The following is a 16,804-nucleotide window of genomic DNA, read 5'->3' on the forward strand; positions in this document are numbered from 1 at the left end:
TTCCACTGACACTCAGCTACACCTCAGACAGCACAGTTTCGAATCTCATACCCAACGGGGCCAAGCTGTGCTGCGCACATGTATGTCATTGAAAAGCGTGTGCTGAAGAGACGGACTGTTTAGAACATCGGCTGCTTTTTTCCATCGCTTTTCTCTTATTGCTTCATGATGGAACCTTGTTAATAAGACTACTGACAGCTGGGGAACTAAAAACAATCGCAAATGATTGTTCAACTTCATCCATCTTCGCAATCAATCCCACAATCGAAAGTGAACTTTTACTGGCGCGCAACTACTTCCTGTCAGCTATATCTGACAATTACACTGGAACGCAGACAGCCATATTTACCTACACCTCACCCAGACCAGCCAGCTCAGCTATACCTGGGAAGGGCAGTGGAGACAAGGCATAATATAGACTAAAGACTTATACAGACCAGACTGCATTTTTTTACACTGGTTTAGCAGCTAAATTCTGTTTCATCTACTTTTAAATATTGAAACTCATTACACCACGTAACTGTGCAAACACACTTTCGAGGTCAAAATGCATTTTTATATTTACTGGGTTTAAATTTACTAATAGTAAGTAATGTACCATAAGGTGTGAGTGGGTGAGAGTGGGTGCTTTTTCTATGTGAAGAAACGGAATACATATTTACATATGTGTGTTTATATTTGAATTCTTTTTTGTTTTGTTTTCAAAAGCCAAACAGAAGCAAAAACAGGTAGGACTGATATATTGTGAACATATATATATATATATATATATATATATATATATATATATATATATATAAAATACATTTTAAAGCATGACATTCATTTATTGAATTATTTCAGTTTTTTTTTAAACAGGATTAGATATTTTTTCATAGTTTTAATACTTACAAATCTTGACGTTATTAACTATATTGTAATTCAACATACACTTGATAGGTCTTATGAGTCTTGGACAACCAGTTTAACTGTTGTTAGTTTACTGTGAAGCACAGTCAACACAAAAAGCAGTCAAGCGATACTAAAACGCAAGGTTCCAGGGGTGTCGCTGGTCCCCAAGGTGTTAATCATACCTGTGCTGTGTGTCCCCAGACGGAGCATATCCCCCCCTACGACGTGGTTCCTTCCATGAGGCCGGTGGTGCTGGTTGGTCCCTCGCTGAAGGGATATGAGGTAAGAGCTGGAACATCATGACCTGGTCAATCAACCACAGCAATCTACAGCTGCCTTCCATCCACACCCTTAGAGAAACAGAGGAAGAGCGTTGCAGTGATGTGAAAGTGTAGTGCTGGGGCAAACATGTTTTTTTAAATGTTATTTAAAATTCTACTTTCGTAAGGAAATCAGACATTTGCTTGCAGACGGAATCTGGAATAGCAATCCTAGACTTGAAAGAGTTAAGATAGAATGGTGCTTAAAATAAGATTCTAATAATTCCACACTCCCCCCTCGCTCTCCCTTCCCCCTGCCCCCCCGAGGGTTCATAAAAGCTGGCATCTGATATTTCAGCCTCTCTAGACATGCTCCTTACAGCTCTCAGACGCTGCCAGCTAAAACGAGCGTCGCTGAAGCTCTTAGAACAAAATCCAATTTTGGATTCCTGGCTGTAATGCATTAATATTTCATTTTATCCTAAACACAAATGCACCACAGAAAAGTGTTCAATGGGAATTCGTAATATTTTTTTCTAAAATTTAAAATCAATGTTGCTTAATCCTATTTGTTTGTCTTCTCATCTTCCTGTTCTCTGTTCTTGCTTCATGTTCAATGGCTTAGCGTGCTGTCACTATCAAAACAGACCCTACCTCAGGGATGGAAATAAGACTCCCATTGCATAGCAGTTTGATCCATTCCTGGTTTTACTAGGCATTTAATCAGAGCTTGTTACCTATACACTGGGGCTAATCAAGATCGTAGTAAAACCTGGAATGGGTGAAACTGCTATGCAACATGAGTCTTCTTTCCAACCCTGTTACCTGCTAATGCTCATATAGCAGTGCCAGTGTACTGTTTAACAGATATCAATAACCTGCCTCGATTAACACTGCTTATTAAGCCTTTGCCTCCTGCCCTAACTCCACAGGTGACTGATATGATGCAGAAGGCACTGTTCGATTTCCTGAAGCACAGGTTTGATGGAAGGTGAGTCAACTATCGGTCTTCCATTGAGGCAGTCCATTGAGGCAGTCCATTGAGGCGTATGACTCTTTCGCTGCCCTGGACTGGAGAAAGCACCCGTTCTTAGGGGGTGAGGGAGCAGGTCAGGCTCTGTGCCTCAAGCCTGCCCTGGACTGGAGGACAGTCCTTGGAATCTCATACCTCGTTTCCATGTGCACGGATTGAGCTCCAGTCCGAGCTGATCCGGGTGCTCACGCATTCCTCCTGAACCCCCAGTGATCTGCCCGACCCCGTTTCCATGCTGGGAGAGTTTTTGACGGTTCTTTCCCAGCAAGTTACTAAAAAAACCAACATGATCATATTAAAGCACGGAGAAAACATGTTTGCTGCTTGCTCGCTAAAGGTTTCTTATTTTCTGTTTCCTGCTCACCCCAGATATGGATTAAATGTTTACACCCACTCGTCACTTGATTGGTCAGCATTGTGATGTACCTCCACCCATCCCGCTTTGGCCCGCTTTGGGAAAGGGTCCAAAACAAAATCCGGGGCAGCTTGGATTGGCAGCCAATGCGGGTTGACTAAACTAACATGGAAACGCAGTATCAGGGCAACAGGGTTTTCAACCTGGGTTGAGAGTTGCATGGAAACGAGGTATAATCAGTTTGCCTAGTTCCAATATTAAAGTCTGATTTACACCTTTACTCTTCTGGCGTTTCAGAATATCTATCACACGGGTAACTGCTGACCTTTCTCTCGCCAAACGATCCATTCTCAACAAGAAAACCATCATGGAGCGCTCCAACACACGTTCCAGTTTAGGTGAGTCACAGTGTAATCGTGAGCCTTTTTAAACCATCATGGAGCGCTCCAACACACGTTCCAGTTTAGGTGAGTCACAGTGTAATCGTGAGCCTTTTTAAACCATCATGGAGCGCTCCAACACACGTTCCAGTTTAGGTGAGTCACAGTGTAATCGTGAGCCTTTTTAAACCATCATGGAGCGCTCCAACACACGTTCCAGTTTAGGTGAGTCACAGTGTAATCGTGAGCCTTTTTAAACCATCATGGAGCGCTCCAACACACGTTCCAGTTTAGGTGAGTCACAGTGTAATCGTGAGCCTTTTTAAACCATCATGGAGCGCTCCAACACACGTTCCAGTTTAGGTGAGTCACAGTGTAATCGTGAGCCTTTTTAAACCATCATGGAGCGCTCCAACACACGTTCCAGTTTAGGTGAGTCACAGTGTAATCGTGAGCCTTTTTAAACCATCATGGAGCGCTCCAACACACGTTCCAGTTTAGGTGAGTCACAGTGTAATCGTGAGCCTTTTTAAACCATCATGGAGCGCTCCAACACACGTTCCAGTTTAGGTGAGTCACAGTGTAATCGTGAGCCTTTTTAAACCATCATGGAGCGCTCCAACACACGTTCCAGTTTAGGTGAGTCACAGTGTAATCGTGAGCCTTTTTAAACCATCATGGAGCGCTCCAACACACGTTCCAGTTTAGGTGAGTCACAGTGTAATCGTGAGCCTTTTTAAACCATCATGGAGCGCTCCAACACACGTTCCAGTTTAGGTGAGTCGCAGTGTAATCGTGAGCCTTTTTAAACCATCATGGAGCGCTCCAACACACGTTCCAGTTTAGGTGAGTCACAGTGTAATCGTGAGCCTTTTTAAACCATCATGGAGCGCTCCAACACACGTTCCAGTTTAGGTGAGTCACAGTGTAATCGTGAGCCTTTTTAAACCATCATGGAGCGCTCCAACACACGTTCCAGTTTAGGTGAGTCACAGTGTAATCGTGAGCCTTTTTAAAGGTTGGACACGCATCACAAAACACTCTCATTGCCTCCCAGCAGCAGCTTAGAAATACCAAAACCTGCATTGTCTATAAACGCTGTACCATTAGATTAGGATAACTGAGATTTTCAGATTACTTCCCACAAGCGGCAATACTTGAGCTCACACAGAAGGCCAGCACCCCACATACATAAGCATGGTTAACTTCTAATTGAAAGCAAAAGAATGACACATAACTGGTTTGTGTTCTTATTTAAACAGTCCTGTACTGAATACGTGTTTAAGGTGCTAAGCATTTTTTTTTTATAAAGGGGAAGCAGTAACTAAAGCTGTGTATTTGAAATAACAAAAAATGATTTGATTCATTCCTGGTTTTGCTATAGTTAGACACACCTGAGTTTGTTACCTATACCCTGTGGCTAATCTAAGCTCATAGTAAAACCTGGAATGGGTGAAACTGCAGTGCAACAGGAGTTTCATTTCCATCCCAGCGAAAGTGCTTTTCCTCTTTCAGCGGAGGTGCAGAGTGAGATTGAAAGGATCTTTGAGCTGGCTAAGACTCTACAGCTGGTGGTACTGGACGCAGACACAATCAATAATCCGGCACAACTCGCCAAGACCTCGCTCGCTCCCATCATTGTGTACGTCAAGGTGTCCTCGCCAAAGGTACGGCCAGTCTTTGTGGGTGTTAAAAATAAAACTGCACATCAAGAATCCTGCCATGATCAACACACAAGCAGAAGACAAATAGACACCTATTAAAGTTTCACAGCCACATGTCTTATTAATTGATTTTCCGTATTGCAAATTCAAGTAGAACCTGTCACATCCGATCCTGTAAGATACGATCCCCTCTAACCAGTAGACCTCTGGCAAGTGCCATTTACACAGGCTGCTACCAACTGGACGGTACTGATGGAAGCTGATCAATGCACATTTTATTACGGATCAAGAACACTAAATTCAGCTCTTGGCAGGACAGGATGGTTTCAGTTGCACACAGTGCAAAAAAAACTGTCAATTGGCACAGACTGAGAGAGCGCGGTAAGAACTGTTTTCTGACTGCTGGTTTGTAAATGGCTAAATACTGTATTACAATGCTTAGTTTTGTATTAATTTTCACAGATGTCTTTGTACAGTATACATGCAGTACTGTACTTTGGTGTTTTAGACATTAATAAAAGAACCACAAGGTAGTACAACGACTCCCTCCGAGATATTTTCACATACCCGATGGACCTCAGGAAGCAATGAAATCGGTTGTGGCAGGTTCAACTGTATATTGCAATTCACAATGTCAAAATGATACACAGGCAAACCTGATTGCGAATGGAGTGGATGTATGTATTCGTCATTCAAAACCACTGAGTGAAGCACGAGTTGCAATGCTTGCCATCGTGAGTACGACCGACTGTCTCCTCTTCAGGTGCTGCAGAGACTGATCAAGTCGAGGGGAAAGTCTCAGACCAAACACCTGAATGTGCAGATGATGGCTGGGGATAAACTTGTCCAGTGCCCCCCGGTAAGTGCCAGAGCAAGACAATCCGGTTATTTGGAAATACCCGATGCCTCTGCAGTAACTGTGCATTTAAACATGGGAATATGCCTGCTAAAATGTGCCTGAAGGATTTGATTAAAAAAAAAAAATACACAAGTACACTTCAATGATGCCCACTGTGGTCACTTTGCAAATATATATGTAATAATTCCTATATTTATATTTAGCATTTGTCTGATTTTATAGTTTCTCGTGAAAGAAAGCGAGATTAAAAAATGGCAATTTGCTAAAATTGCTAAAAAGGAATCTTTAAAAAGCTGTGCATTGCTAAAACACAGGACAGATTTTACAAGTACGTCCCTTTGTAAGGATAGTGGTCAGATTTATTCATTCCAGTCCAGGTCTAACAGGTAAAATTAAATCACGACTCCAGGGTCTCAACGTTTTAATTGGTTCAATTAAACAATTTAGAACATGGTTGGAACACAGACCAGGAGTGGAAGAGCCGGTTTTGGACACCCCTGGGTTAGAACAATCCCCATCTTCATAGCAAACTTTCTCTGTGATCACAAATCTAGCAATGCTTATCCAGAAGTCAGAATTTGAAATCAGAAAGCTTTCTTTAGTGTGCTTAACGATACGCTGTTATTTCGGTTAACCCTATTTGCCCTCCCCAGGAAATGTTCGACGTGATCCTCGATGAGAACCAGCTGGAGGATGCTTGTGAACACCTGGCTGAATACCTGGAGGTGTACTGGCGTGCGACACATCTACCTGGTTCCACCCCCATCAACCCCCTGCTGGAACAAAACCTGATGACACCACCCTCCGTCATATCCAGTTTACAGGTACAGGCAGCGCTGGGGAGGAATCATCTGGTTGGCACGCAGGGTCTCCCATAAGGCATCAGAGGCGATGTCATAGATCCTGTGTGTGTGTGTGTGTGTGTGTGTGCGTGGTAAGTCCTACAGGGTTACATTACATTCAGAGGCTCAGAAAACTGTTTTCGCTACAACTGAAAAATGTTAAAAGTTAAATAATACACTTTTATTGACTGTTCCTTTTTTTGTTGCTTTTACTTTCACAGGAGGTTTGCCATCTTTACAGTTTATTCTCCTTCTCTGGTCTTGCAGCATCTCCTCTTTCCCTAGCCCCGCTTTCTCACTCTCTGACTCCCAAAGGGTTTGATCAGTCTGCACCATGTTAAAGGAATCCTTGCTAACCTTTTTAAACATCAGCGGTCTTACCTTCCGTTGGCCTCAGTAGAGTAGACTCTTGCTAAGCAAAGCAGTTAGGGATGTTTTTTCAGCACAGCGTTATGAAATTTAACTTTACTTTCTACAGATGCTTTTTGGATTATAGGTCAATTTGGACTTGCAGGGTTTGCATTTGAAAAAGTCTGCTGCACCGCTGGTCATCTGACAGGCCGTGCATGGCTGTACCAAACCAATAAGTAGGTGTGCTGGCTGGCGAATATGATAAAAGCAAATAGATTGTCTCATGAAACTGATTTTAAAAAGCCTAGCAAGTCCTCTTCCGACTCCCAGCCCTGCCTGTGCAGTACCTGCATTGCTGAGCATAGATGTTCCCGGTTCTTCCTCCCCCTTTTATTGAAAGCTCCGGGGTGAAACTAGCTAATTCAAGCTTGCTACAGCCCTGGCTGATACAGCACTAGATCGCTTAAAAAGCCCTTTAAGTCACAGCACGATTTGAGATGATTTTCTTTTCTTGTTGTTCCAAATCGTTATTTCGTATTTCTGTTACATTAACATCACGGAGTGTATTTGATCTTTATGGTAAAATTGAGTTCATTTCGATGTGGAGTAAAGAAGATCTTTCACAATCTCGCTCATGCGGTTACAGGATACAGATAACCATAACTGAATTTCACCACACGAAAAAGAAAGTCAAAAGTCCTCAATGTGACTTCAGTTAAACGCAACACATTTTATTTGAAACTTCAGCCCGTCATTAAAGCAATCGCTGCCCGACAGGTTGTTAAATGCTGTGATTCCACCACAGGACCCCTCAGTGGGTTCACAGCATTGTAACACACGACCTGTCATCTACAGTGTGACCTGTCCTCTCAAGTGGACAGTGAGCTTGGAGCAAGCTTGATATTCACACTATACTGCTCTCAATATTGGCAATGCATTTTCTAGTTTAATTATCAGATCCCTTTTATTAAAAAGCATCTGGTTTGTTTTACTCGTCCCTTTCCCTGGATCTAAATATAGGTGGATGATTTTTCAATCTCCTTATTACTTCAGCACTGCCGCAATACACTCAGTTCTCCAAATACAGAGAATGAATTCATCAAAATGAAAGCACCTTTGTAGCTATCACAGCATTATAGAGACAAGCTGTTCAGTTGAGCCAGTTTACACAACAGAGTCATATTGATTAAACACAGTCCTATGTCTGCCTTGCTCTATGCTTCTAATCTTCAGTTGTTTTAGACTATGGCCAAAAGTTTTGCATCGTCCTATAGAATTAACTATTTTTGCTTCATAAAGTCGAATGAAACCTGCTGAATAATGTTACGTTAACATATTGAATTTCGAAATCTAACATGAAATACTGTACTACTATTATGGCTTCCGGTAGACTTTTGCGAGATCATTTTGTACTTTATTTGATTACAGGATGTTAAATAAAAGATCTAAATTATGTTCATATATATTTTCTCAATCCTAAATTCTAGGTGATGCAAAACTTTTGGCCATAGCTGTGTACTGCTAAACAATTGCTTTAGATGCTCATGCATAACTATTAAACTGTGCATAATTTAGAAATACCAAAAGAAACTTAACTTTTGTCATACTTTATCTCCAAAACCGAGTTTATCTATGAAATCAATACCCACTGCTTTTAATATGGAGCCCTTTTCTGCTTCAGTATTTGTCTTACAATGACATTAATTTGCTTTGCAAGATGAATGTTTGGATGGAAAAAAATATGATTTGAATCGACTTGACTTTGTCCATACTTGCTTTCAAAGCACCCTCACTCTGGTGTTATCCAGCTCACCCATCACTGTAGCATTCCTGTCAAGACTCCACCTGCATGGAACAGCTGTAACCATTATGCAGTGGGTGCCTTATTTCCATCCCAGTGCTAGATGCATTCTGTAGTAAAGAGGTCTATTTTGGAACAATGATCTGGCTAAAATAAAATTCATGCAAAACATGGAGCAAATGTGGAGGTGTTGGTTAGCTGTGCAGTGCATGCATTTGTATATCCTCACTCCCCTCCCCAGATTGAACTGAATTGGGCCCCCAGATTAAGGCTCGGTTCTTCTTGTGCTCTGGATAATCCCAGATTGCATGCAGTACGCAGACTCCGGTTAAACTCTGTTGTAGTTCAAGCACAGTAACAGCATTAGGGCAGCCGGGATGGCTCTGTGTGGGTAGTGCAAAAATAAACAGTGAGCAAAGGCAACTAATAAGGGGGCTGGAGATCTGCAGAGGATTATAAATCTACTCACAAACGTGGGTATTTTTTAATGATCTTATAAAAAAGCAAGGGGGATAGGAGAAAGATATAAATAAGAAATTAAATTTCCAGCTACTTTTTAACCTTTTGTCATCTATGCACTCTAGTTTAACACAGGCACCAGTTTTTTTTTTTTTGGCTGGTTTCACAGCTAGTGTGAAACCAGCCATTTAATAGCACCCTTCGATACATCACCATAGACGCACTGTACACACAGAGCTTTCCCTGACTGTGCTAGAGCTGTGATCCCTGCTAGAGACGTGCTCAGATTCACCTGTCTGTCTGAGTGAAAAGCACCGTGCTGCTCATTCACTGTTCAATAAAAACAATCCACTGCAATATTTCATCTAACCCTTGCTACTGCTTAACATTTTTACAGTTTTCTGAGACACAGGAATTAATTGAATGATCGGTTATTTAACGGGGTGAGTAATTGGAATAATTATTGTAATAAACCCCTTTTTTTGTCGTCCCCCCCCCCCCCCCCCAACACGGAATCGAATCTAAAAATAGCTAACCAGCACTAAAAGGCCCACCCATTCACATATGATATCATGCTAGTGTTTTCCCTCGCCCCCATTCTATAATTTCATATTGTGCTTCTCCACTGCATCAGTACATGGTAACAATATTTTAATTGCATCATGTCAAAGGGTTTTATTTGAATGATCTAAACAGCTTCTGATCTTTTATACCGCCTACCTTAAAACTTTTATATTGCAAAAGACATTGTTTTTTCCACATGGGCGTTCTGATTATTGGAGTTTTGGTGTTTTAGTGTTTCGTTCGGTATTGTTCACCACAGAGGCGTTTTCCCTCTAGGCTGGTAAAAGCAGGCTCAGTTCAGAGTGGTTTTGAATGAGCACTGGCTGACTGTCTCCCTGTCTCCCTGCTTCAGGAGCAGCAGCTGCAGGAGGAGCGGGGGGAGCAGGACAGCCTGGTGCAGTCGGACGAGACGAGTGAGACCTCGCGAGGGGACGGCAGGGCCTGGCAGCCGCCCTCGCAGCGCGGCTCCCGCCAGCTTGACACGGACGAGTATTCGGACGCCTACCAGGACCTATACAAACCCCACCGCAACCCCACCCCCAGCCTGCGCAGCGCCAACGGGCACGACTCCCAGGACCGGCTGCTGGAGCGCGACTCGGAGCAGAGCCACAACGAGCACAACAACCGCCAGCGCAGCCGGGCGTGGCCGCGGGACAGCTACTGAACGCCACCCGTTGGTGGTGGTGGTGGGGGGGGGGTTGCAGTTGGTGACGGTAACACTTTTGTCAGTGGCGTTGTTTTTTTTTTCTTTCTGTTCCCTTAGATTTTTATGATGTTTGCCATCCTTCGGGGTGCTTCTGGAGTCAGGGTGGCTCCAAGTTCAGGAGGTGCTCTTCAGTTCTAGTGTGCCTGGCAAGATCAGCCAGTGGCTTTATATACGTAACCACCAGCGCCATCTAGTGCACAGCAGTGTATTGCCAGCAAAACTAAAGCAAACTTGTGGCAGGTCACTAGCTCGTGCTGGCCTTGCTTCTAAAACAACCCTCGATCTGATCTTGTATTTACAGCAGGCAGATGGAACTGAAGAGCAGCTCCAGAACTCAGGCTAAAGCAGGTTAACAGAAAAAAAGGAATTGAGTAATTTACAATGAGAAGCCTTTATCATAAACATCATAAAGTAAAGGGACAGAAAAAAAAACAGTGGAACATTTTGAAGCCGTTTACATCTTGTCTTCTATCTGCTGTAGTTTTTCGATCTCCGTTTGAATGGCACACTCATCCACTTCCTGTGCTGTAGGTATCCGCGGAGTAAGATGTGAGGTCCCACTCTAGTTACTACGGGATGTTTTTCATTGAGCACTGGCGTATGTGGTAGCACTTCAGAGTAGAAGAATAGTAGGTAGCTAATCAGGTAATTACAGCTGGCTCCCGGTGTTGCATGCTAACCTGTGAAATGACATTTGAAATATGCTAGTCTGGAGTTTGAGGACTTCCATTCACTTCACTGCACCACTACTTTACTAAAATCCTCAGTGATCATCCTTAGCATTTTAGTTGATATTGCTGATGCCAATTTTTGCACTGCAAAAAGTGTTACCGACGCGAAATCACCACTAAACCAGAGAGTGTCCGAACAGGGCTAAACCGAACCCAGCTGAATAAAAAGGATTACAATGTATTCATTCATTTTTTTTTTTGAGTCTTCAGGAGGCCAGATTAGATGTATAATTCATTAGATTACCAGATCGTTCTGATTGTCCGTGACCGATGTTTAGTTCATGTCCTGTTTACACTCATTGACTGGGAAGAGTATTGTTGCTTGTTGTAGACCTTAATGCACTTGATTTCATCCAATCACGGCAGATTTTGATTAGTCGGTTTGGCTTGTTTTCGGCTTTTTAAAAGCCTTTCAGACTGTCTAAATTTCTGATTTACAAGACGACACAATACCAGTATACGATCCTTGAGAAACGGCAGCCTAGGACCAGTAACCCTAACGCTCCTTGCAGGAACCAAGACAAACGACAGCGCCGCTATAGGCGTAGCACCAAGCTCCCCATGTTGTATAGCTGTGCTATAATTTTGATTGAATCCAAGTGTAAACATGCCTCTATAGAATCACAATGGGGATCGCTCGATTTTTGGCTGCCTTTGTTTTTCACTTTTTTCTCTAAGTTTGCATTTTTACGATGTACATTTTAAAGGGGGGGGGGGGGGGGTTGAAATGCCTGCTACACGGAACAAAGCTTGCCTTTAGATAAGGAGGGGTGGGGGGGGTCTTATTGCACATTTGCCTGCTAGATCCTGCTTCTGTTGCTAACCAGAGGGAGAGGGTGTTGTTTCCTTTTTTTTAAACATATGGTATGAATTTTTGCTTGGTTATTTTGATACAGTATTAATGAATGACAGCTTGTATCGCTCGGTTGCTGCAGACGTCATCTTTTCAAAGGAGTAAAAAAAAAAAAACCTAAACGGTTTCGTTTTTAGTGCCAGTATTCCATAGACAAATATTTAAAACAAATAATACTGGAATTGCCATTAATTACATGAGTTACTTAGGAGTTGATTTGATCCTTTACTCCTGATAAGCCACAGCTGGTTTTTAAAGCATTTTACAGCACTGGGAAGTCTCCCTGGATTGCATCAAACTCTCATTGCTAGAAACTTAGACCTGGAGACTACACTCCTAAATGACTTGTAGGGTATTTCTGTGGTCATGTGATGTGAATGAGCGTGTGTTTCCTGTTTCAACCAGAAGTGTATTATGGGAAATATCAACTGGATTAGCCCATTGAGAAAAATTGCTCACCAGTTAGTATAAGGTTATAATTGCATCAAGGGGTTCTGGTGACTCCATAAACCACAAGAGCAAAGCTGGAGTGGTTTATGATGAATTCAGCAAACCCCCTCAAGATGCAATTATAACCTAAATTAATTCACTTCAGCCCCATTTCTTATGTTGTATAATGTAAGGATTCCATGACTTTGAAGGCAGTTTTCTTGGTCTCCGATGAAGGAGTCTGGCTTTTAGTATTGTGGGAATTGCAAAACGTGACATTTTCAGTGCTTGGAATTTTTTTTTAAATAAAAACGGCAATCTGCAGTTTAAAAGAAATTCCAAGAAAAATAGTTGGGATAGTCATAAACAGGCGATGTGTCGTCACATTGCTTAATTCTGACACTTCTTTCGTGGGCTGAGATGCATTAATACTAAAGCTGAGACTTACGGAGGTACATGTTGATCAAATCAACCCCCAACTTCTTCGATTAGCCAAACGTGTCTGTTGTGTGATGATATGCAGGGACTGCTATTTTCACGCCTATAAAACAGGGTAAAAAGGAACTGGCATAAAAAAGAAGAAATCGATATCGCAGCTCCGGAGACAGACTGCCACATGCGCATGGATTTATCCAAGTGCAGAGCGACAGTCTGCCTTGTCCCGTTTAGAAGTTTACCATAAAAGCATAGCAAAGCACAGAGAGGTATGGTAAAGCATATACAAAACAAATCATGGTATTATGGGACCCTTATAAAAACACCCCATAGTAAAAGCATTGCAAAGTGTGACACCACAGTGAAAGCACGGGTAAGTACAGCATTGTAAATGTGTTTTAGGTAAAGCATATTAATAAACATGGCACACCAGGGCAAACGCATAGTATAACAATGGTGAAGGCATTATAAAACTGCAAAAATACAGTGGTAAACTTTTATAAGGGACAGTCTGCTCTATTTGTTTCTTCGCATTTTTTCTCTTTCGGAACCAACTGCCGATTCGGCGTCTTTCCATTGCGCTCTGGATCTCTCGTTCCAGGCTGGGCAGGGCAGAACTCCAGTTTTATGTGAAGCAACTATTACCGCATGTACGAAAAATAATAATAATAATAACAATTTGCACATTGAATTAAGACAGCAGATCAAACAGAAACTGTACTAATTACCAGATGCGCAGCTGGTCGTTTTCTGAGCCCTCCATTCAACTCCTTGCTGCACAGACAGAATCCCAGCTGAACGGTTCACCCATACACCACGATTAGTTTCACGTGACTTTGCAAACGCGTCTTTGCTTTGCGTGAGTTCAGTGGATTAACCAGTTATAGTAAAAATGAGAGAACCTAAGCAGAGTGTGCTGTAGTTAAAATACATTACTCTACTGTACCCGTGCAAAACAAGGACTTCCTGAAAATACACAATCTGCATTTAACTGGTGCGTATAATTTTGCAGTAATGCACTTGGCGGTTTTGTGTAAAAATGCAGTTCACCATTTGGTTTCAAATATACGCTCCACAGTTTAATCTTGCAAGATGTGGGGGCTGAAAGGGTTATCAAATGGCTTTATTTTAGCATGATGATTTGCCATAGCAACATTGACCGTATTAAAACATTTTAAGTGGGTTTTAGATTGCCTCATAAAGTTTTTTTATATAACGTAATACAACCCATGATCTTATCTCACATATAAGCACTCGGTCCCGGCGTAAGTGGACGTGTGTTTGCTAGTGTACCTGTCGTAAGCAGCGTCACAGCTCCCCTGCAGCGTTGGTGTTGGAGGGGTTCAGAAAACGACCCCCGCGTGCAGACGCTTTGGAAAACTTGTATATATATCAAGAGGCCCTGCTTTTTATGTCGGTATGAACTTGTATCTTGTTGAAACTGTTACAATGTTTACACATTTAGGATTGTTTCTAATTAACATTTTAAGAAAACAGGGAAAGCAAAAAGAAAAAAAAACTTACAGAAAGCTGCAGTATATTTCAGAACGTTGCCTTTTAAAACTGTGTGTTTTAAAAGTATTACGGAGTTAGGCCTATATTTTAGTTATGTCCCTGTAAGAATAGCTGGTATCCATTTGACCAAAGTGGTTTTCAGTAATCCGAGATTCTCGAACGGTAATGAGTAATTGGTATCCCATCTGCTGGCACACAAACCATAATGTGGGGGGAAGTTTAAGAATGATGCCCTATAAAGATGCATCCGTTTTTTATTTGCCAAAGGAGGCAGCATGCTTGTACAGAGTACCAATTTATCCCAAATCTGCAAAATTGAAAAGCAATCTAACACACAACAGCACACACACACACACACGATGCCTTCACCTCATTATAACGCGTGTGTTAGTAATCACAGTCTGGAGCGTACGACACACACAGCCCTTCAGTGATTCGATTGGGAGTGTCTGTTGCATGCCTTAGCACTCAACCGCCTTTAACCTTAAGAGCCCATTTCAATACCGGTGATTATTAATACAGAGGTCTGTGCAGGTTTCATGATTAACGCGTTTTAATCATTTCACTTCCCTACCGTATCGCTCGACTGGAATCACCGTGTCCAAAGCTTTCACTAGGATCGCTTACAGTAGTGCAAAACGCCTTATTTCTCATTATTCACATGTAACACGTCAGTGCCTCTAGGGCTCTTGTCAATGATTCATTTAATGTGCTACAAACTAGCGTTTCTATTCCTAATTTAAAGTGATAGCTATGCGTATATACAGTATAGTGCTAAATATTCTTTATCATAGATAGGAGATATTCTGATTTAGTCAATACAGCAGTAAATACGAGTGTTAGTACTTAAGTTAGTGGCAACTTTTATCGAATGTATCACTGTTAATATAACCAGTAGGCCTTGACTGAAGAATCCTGACTGTTTTCTTCTGCCAGTAGGTGGCGCCAATTCACATTTAAGATTACAGCACAGTAGCAGAGCATGTAGTGTTGTGTTGTTCTTGAGCTGTTGCTCGGTGTTACTCATCTGTAATTTGATATTAATCTAGATAGGCTCAGAAGCCGACGTGTTTTAAATGTTGTGAATCGGTATAGTTTTGTTTATTTAGATATATTTATATATTTAAGTATGATGGCATGTTCTTAAATGATTTGTAAATTAGGTCAATTGCACGGTTTTCAAAAGGGACACCTTTTATTAGCAGAGGGCACCATGATCAAAACTCACGAATTCAAACTGTTAACATCTTGTCTAGTTTTAAAATACAAAACACTACAAGCAGCAATTCCTGACCAAGTTGCAAAAAAACTTTTTTATTTGTTTCGTTCAGGCCAGTTTAAACGATTTAAAGGGAAAAGGGCTTTTCCCAGACGTACATGCGTTTAGAATGTCAATTCCGGTTTGTTTTCGTGCATATTCAAATTGTTTGAACCCTGGTGCTAATTAGTATTGTGAACCTATAGAAATAGCTACATTTGGGACAAATTGGTAATTGTCTGCATGATGCCAACCTTTTGTGAACCTTTTCTGCAAAGACCTATACTAATAGTATAGAACTATACTAGCCCATGCTAGAAAAATATAGTTTGTGCAAATTTCATCTTTTTTATTTACCTCCAGTGTGTGGCTGAGACTTATGCAATTAACCTCTTGCAATCTCTCGGTTCTCAGGTAGCCAAAGCCTCGTTCTGTGGATCTATCACTTTGATGGGCCATTGCTGCCCTCCGGTGGCCACAGGGTATTACTGCACATTGTATTCCTTACCAGAACAGTATTTTGTATTGTACTGCATGTTAATCCCTAAACCTCCGAATATAAAAAGCAAGGTTAATCAAATTGTAATTTCCCCATTCCTGCCTCTACTTGAAATGATACTGTATCGCTATGAAGCACCCGGCTGTTACCAAGGGAAGTTTTAAACTTTTTTCTGAAAATGTGGTTTCAATGAAAAATTACCGTGTCCCTATAAACTATTGCTTTGTGCAACCCCAGCTCATGTAACCCCCATCCGTTTCTTTTCTGATTGATGCTTTATTGTTTGAACACAGAAACATGTTTCTGTAATATACTGCAGCTTCTCAAACTCAGTCGTTTCTATGTCTGTTACAAATCTATATAATTGTTCAGTATTTTGGAAGAAAAAAAAAACCACAGCATGATTGAAAGAGAATTTTTCCTATGCAAGTGTTGCATGATACCTGATTGTTTATACTGTTCCACTATACTTTATTAACTATTATTACTACTGGTTTGACCAATGTCCCTATTTTATATACCAAAAAAATCTATTAATTATATAAATAAATATATATATATATAGTCAGTGACAAGTCTAGAAATCTCTTTTAAAACAAATTTAAATCACTGTATTATGCACATTAGGGGGAGGTTCATTTGTTACACCATGTCTTCTTTCTTAGCTTACAAAAATCCTTTATTTGGGAATCATCTCTTTTTAAGCACAATTCGTTGTGAAACATTTAGGAGTCTGTGTGCAATACGAGCCTATAAGTAAGCCTTAGAAGTGTTTTAGATTTCCTTTATTTGTGTAAAGTTAACAAGTTGCACTATTTTGTTTTTGATGTCCACTTTAGGCTTTGTAGGCACACAAAATAAAATGCACTAGCACCACTCCTCAACACTCCTACAGCATACTAGCGTTACCATGCAGACC

The 16,804-nt window shown here is 41.3% G+C and overlaps 1 protein-coding gene across 7 annotated transcripts in view; it reads left to right on the forward strand.

The window, feature by feature from the left end:
- cacnb3a (calcium channel, voltage-dependent, beta 3a) overlaps positions 1-10,824 on the forward strand; it is a 51,510-nt gene extending 40,686 nt beyond the window's left edge. For 5 of the 7 annotated variants that reach the window (XM_059011317.1, XM_059011318.1, XM_059011320.1 and 2 more), the window contains 8 exons: positions 709-728; positions 1,093-1,173; positions 2,084-2,142; positions 2,837-2,937; positions 4,435-4,586; positions 5,347-5,442; positions 6,096-6,266; positions 9,812-10,824. In XM_059011317.1, the coding sequence (XP_058867300.1) occupies positions 709-728; positions 1,093-1,173; positions 2,084-2,142; positions 2,837-2,937; positions 4,435-4,586; positions 5,347-5,442; positions 6,096-6,266; positions 9,812-10,123 (992 nt within the window). In that variant the 3' untranslated portion in view covers positions 10,124-10,824. Of the gene's footprint in view, positions 1-708; positions 729-1,092; positions 1,174-2,083; positions 2,143-2,836; positions 2,938-4,434; positions 4,587-5,346; positions 5,443-6,095; positions 6,267-9,292; positions 9,339-9,811 lie in introns of all 7 variants that reach the window. The other 2 variants (XM_059011322.1, XM_059011323.1) reach the window with 1 other exon arrangement.
- Positions 10,825-16,804: the final 5,980 nt, after the last annotated feature.

The sequence above is a fragment of the Acipenser ruthenus genome, chromosome 42 (genome assembly GCF_902713425.1).
Source record: "Acipenser ruthenus chromosome 42, fAciRut3.2 maternal haplotype, whole genome shotgun sequence".
NCBI classification, from domain to species: domain Eukaryota; kingdom Metazoa; phylum Chordata; class Actinopteri; order Acipenseriformes; family Acipenseridae; genus Acipenser; species Acipenser ruthenus.